At 32.2% G+C, this 4,950-nt stretch overlaps 1 protein-coding gene across 1 annotated transcript; it reads left to right on the forward strand.

The window, feature by feature from the left end:
* Positions 1–209: 209 nt before the first annotated feature.
* Positions 210–1,746, forward strand: LOC100240846 (phenylacetaldehyde synthase). Its single transcript, XM_002266926.4, has one exon. It carries the CDS (start codon positions 239–241, stop codon positions 1,727–1,729), a length of 1,491 nt encoding a protein of 496 aa, XP_002266962.1. The 5' UTR covers positions 210–238; the 3' UTR covers positions 1,730–1,746.
* The last annotated feature ends 3,204 nt before the right edge of the window (positions 1,747–4,950 follow it).

Genomic DNA, 4,950 nt, shown 5'->3' on the forward strand with positions numbered 1-4,950 from the left:
TAAGGGTATTTTAGGAATTAATGAAAGACAATATCCTTCATCTTAATTTTCATACTTTGTTTGGATGTTGGACTTAAATATGGGTGGTTGGAGGACCAAATGTTAATTTTTGGGCCCAGCTGGGCTCAAAACACAATTCTCCCATAAATAAATACTATACCTTTCAAGAGTCTGAGACACCCACCTTTGAACCTTACAAATCATAACAGCTCGTTTCAAAGTTTCTTATCTTTGTACAATGGGCAGCCTCTCTTTCAACACCTTCAGCCCTCTGGATCCACAGAGTTTCTCCGAGGAGTCCAAAATGGTAGTCGATTTCATTGCTGATTACTATAAAAATGTGGAGAAGTACCCGGTTCAAAGCCAAGTTGATCCTGGGTACCTCATGCACCATTGCCCAGACACTGCCCCATATTGTCCAGAGCCCTTGGAAACCATTCTCAAAGATGTATCTGATGGCATCATTCCAGGCCTCACTCACTGGCAGAGCCCCAACTTCTTTGGCTATTTCCAAGCAAATGCTAGCACTGCTGGCTTTCTTGGTGAGATGCTTTGCACTGGACTTAACGTGGTAGGCTTCAACTGGATCGCTTCGCCTGCCGCCACTGAACTCGAATCCATTGTGATGGATTGGGTTGGGAAAATGCTTATGCTTCCACCTTCATTTCTTTTCTCAGGAGGTGGTGGCGGTGTCTTGCATGGAAGTACCTGTGAGGCCATAATTTGTAGTTTAGCTGCTGCAAGGGACAAAGTTCTCAAAAAGCTCGGCCATCATAAAATAACTAAGTTGGTGGTCTATGGTTCTGATCAAACACATTCCACCCTTCAAAAGGCCTCAAAGTTGGTTGGTATTCCAGCCTCAAATTTTCGAAGCCTCCCCACTTCATTTTCAAATTATTTTGCACTATGCCCAGACGATGTTCGCACAGCAATGGAGGAGGACATTGGAGCTGGCCTTGTTCCGTTGTTTCTTTGTGCCACTGTGGGAACCACATCCTCTGGGGCTGTTGATCCTCTGGAGGCGCTAGGGCACGTCGCAAAGGACTTCAAGGTGTGGCTCCACATTGATGCAGCTTATGCAGGAAGTGCCTGTATATGTCCTGAATTCAGGCACCATTTGAATGGGGTTGAACTTGCACACTCGATTAGTATGAACCCCCACAAATGGCTCCTCACCAACATGGACTGCTGTTGTCTATGGATTAAAGAACCAAAGCTATTTGTGGATTCATTATCAACTGCTCCGGAGTTTCTGAGGAACAATGCAAGCGAATCAAAGAAGGTCATAGACTACAAAGATTGGCAAATAGCACTAAGCAGAAGATTCAGGGCCATCAAAGTTTGGGTGGTGATTCGAAGGCATGGCTTGGACAACCTCATGTTCCATATACGCAGCGATGTAAACTTGGCCAAGCGATTCGAGGCACATGTAGCCACAGATCCCAGATTTGAGGCTGTGGTGCCGAGAAGGTTTGCACTGGTGTGCTTCAGACTGAGGCCCAGAGAAGAAGGGGAAAGCACAGAACTGAACTCAAGGCTGCTAATGGCTGTCAATGGAAGTGGTGCTGCATTCATGACTCATGCAGTGGTGGGTGGGATTTACATCATACGCTGTGCAATTGGGTCCACATTGACTGAGACTAGGCATGTTGATAGTCTATGGAAGCTCATTCAGGAAAAGGCTCAACTCGTACTGCAGGAGCCTGGTTTGGCGCTGGAGGAAGACTAGTAATATAATTACGTACTCTGTTGGGTCTAATAACGCATGTCTCTTTCTCGTTTTAGAAGGATATTGTTATGTATGGAAAAAAGTAAGATCTCTACTGATCTTCAGTAGAAATCATATCATAGTAAGGGGTGCGTTAAGTATGATGTGAAGAGCTATGATCGACAATAATAAATCTCGAGCATAGATCCTTGCATAGGAGTAAGTGCAACCTCATTGCATGCTGTTGTCCGTTGGTATTGCAATTATTCTAGTGAAATAAATGCGCATTTGGTTTTTATTGCCTTTTTTGTTGTGGTCTGTAAAGAAAATAGGGAGAATTATGTTTTGGGGGTAAATGGGCCCCCAAATTAACAAAAAGTCCATGTAACTCTTCAAATTGAGCCCAAGACCCAATGAAAATATGAAAATTGAGTTGAAGGATATCATCCTTCAGTATTTCCAAAAACGCCCTTTGTTGATTTTGAGAAAAAAAATTAATATTTTTGAAAAATACTTTTATTTAATTTAATATTTTTGATTTAATTTAATATTTAAAAAAAATACTTTTATGTAATTTAATATTTTTTAAAATACTTTTATTTAATTTAATATTTTTTAAAAATAAATTTATTTAATTTAATATTTTTTAAAAATATTTAATTTAATATTTTTTTTAAATACTTTAATTTAATTTAATATTTTTTGAAAAAAACAATTAATTTAATATTTTTGAAAAAAAAATTATTTAATTTAATATTTTTGAAAACTACTTTTATTTAATTTAATATTTTTGAAAAAAAAATTATTGAAAAAAAATTATTTAACTTAATTTTATAAAATATTTTATATGTGTTCTTAAAGGGTATATTTGTCTGTTACTATTTCATATCCTTCAACTCAATTTGAAGAGTTATATGAACCTTTTGTTAATTTGGGGGCCCATCTACCCCCAAAAGATAATTCTCCCAAGAAAATATTGATATCAGTTACGGTTACATTATATTTGGTTCTAAAAAGTACTCAAAAGAAAGAAAAAAAAAATCCTTTATTTGGTTGTCTTATTGAAAAATACCAATAAAAATTAAATATAATTTAAATTAATTAAAAAATTATACTTTTCAAATTATTTAATCTTTATATAAAATATTTAAAATAAATGAAATAAGTTTGAAACAATATATAAAAATAATTTTAAACAACAATGCCAAGTTGTACAAATTAATAAGACTTAAATAAACATGTGATATGAAATTTAATCACGTTTTTTTTTTTTTTTTTCATACACACTGAATTGGTATCTTATCATAAACATGCATTACTTCTTCAAAACTCATTCATTCACAATTTGTAAAATAAGAAAAGAAAGTTACATTGTTACACTATTTTTATTTTTTATCATATCATAAAACTCCTATAGACTCCCAAGATGCGGTATTGTTCCTTTCACTTGAACTTTCCAACGAAAATAATGTTGTTGGAAGTTCATGAGTTGATGGACTAGTGATCTCTTGCAAACCTTCTTTTGTTTGTTCATGAATGTAGCACTTCCGCACTCGTATGCATAATGATCATATTTTTTACAATTATAGTACTGAATTTGATATTTATCATATGTTTTCCTTTCATTTTTCCTTTAAGTTGAGTCGTCTTCTATGTCTTCTTGAAGAACGTGAATTTTAGCTTGTTCTCATTATTTATCATGAATTGGAACCACCTCTACCTCTATTTCTTTGGTTAGGACTATGTCCACAACTATATCCATGATTATTTTGACTTAAGGTTTGAAATATCGAGAAATTTTGCTGAGATATCGGCAAAATATTAGATATTAATAAGCCTCCAAGCGAAATTCTCCACTAAAATCTCAACCAATAGAAAAATCAGAATTTTTTGGAAAAAATCATCAAAACATTGACGATATATCAGTTTCAACGATAAAATTGGCAATATTTCTGTTGGTTCATTGCTATTGTAAAAAAATAGCCAAAAAAAAAAATCAACTAAATTTCACTGAAGTTTTTTAAAAAATAGGGGAAAAATCAACCCCGATTATCTCTTCCAAGGATGAAAAAATTTGGGTCCAATTTACCATGTGCCTCGATCAAATCTTCTCTCCTGCCTTGGTCAAAGGCGATCAAACCCCAAAAATGGGGATGGGTTGTAAATCAACCCTCTTTATCTCTTCCAAGGATGAAAAATTTTCGGTCCAGTTCACCAGGTGCCTCAGTCAATTCTCAATTCTTCTCTCCTGCCTTGGTCAAAGGCGGTCAAACCCCAAAAATGGAGGTGGATTGTTGCGGATGTGGCACCACATGACCACTAGGCAAGTTTGTCCTTTTCAATATCATTCACTAAAACATATAAAAACAAAATATATACATTAAAATTTGTCATAAAAACAAAATATTCAATGAATATTTTTATAAATTAATTAATTTCAATTATTTTATTTTTAAATTGCATTTAATTGATTACTAAAAATATAAAAACTTTCATGATAAATTTTCTTAATAGATTTTTTTATACCATTATATATTAATTAAATATTTAAAAAAATATTATACATATATCATCTTATTTTATATAAGTAAATACATTTGAATTAAATGGACCATAGTTTTAATGTTAAATGTATTTTAAAATTAAACATATTATAATTAAATATTACAATATTATTGTTGAACTATATTTAATGTAACTTAATAATGAATATATATTTACAAAATTCATATTTTTTTATCTATGCACATGATATTATCATTGAATAAGACAAATTATATCATACAAATATTAATTTTTTTCGACAAAACAACTTCAAAATATTTATTATTATTTCTTATATCATTTTTTGAGTTTTTCTTAAATTTTTTTTATGAGTTTTTATCAATTTTCGTTCCATCCTTATTTTGTGTTAAAATATTCACCAATATTTCCCAATATATTCTGATATTCAAAACCAATATTTTCATCCTTGTTTTAACTTCTTTCATTACTAAAATCTCTCTTTATTATCTTTTAATGTAAGTTTTTGGTTGAAGAACTTGACTCAATTTTCCTATATTCTTCCTTTCTAATTTTTCTTCATGGGCTTATAATAATAAACTCATAAGTTGATCAACGGACATAAAGTATAAATGTTTAGATTCTTTGGTGGCCACAATAATATTATCAAACTTTGAATTTTAAGATCAAAATATTTTCTAGTTTACATAAGTGTCATTTCAAACTTTCCCCATTTCTTT

The sequence above is a fragment of the Vitis vinifera genome, chromosome 4 (genome assembly GCF_030704535.1).
Source record: "Vitis vinifera cultivar Pinot Noir 40024 chromosome 4, ASM3070453v1".
Lineage (NCBI taxonomy): Eukaryota > Viridiplantae > Streptophyta > Magnoliopsida > Vitales > Vitaceae > Vitis > Vitis vinifera.

What these genes read in the sequence shown, in the direction of transcription:
- LOC100240846 (XM_002266926.4), top strand. Translation starts at nt 239, where the DNA reads ATGGGCAGCCTCTCTTTCAACACCTTCAGCCCTCTGGATCCACAGAGT.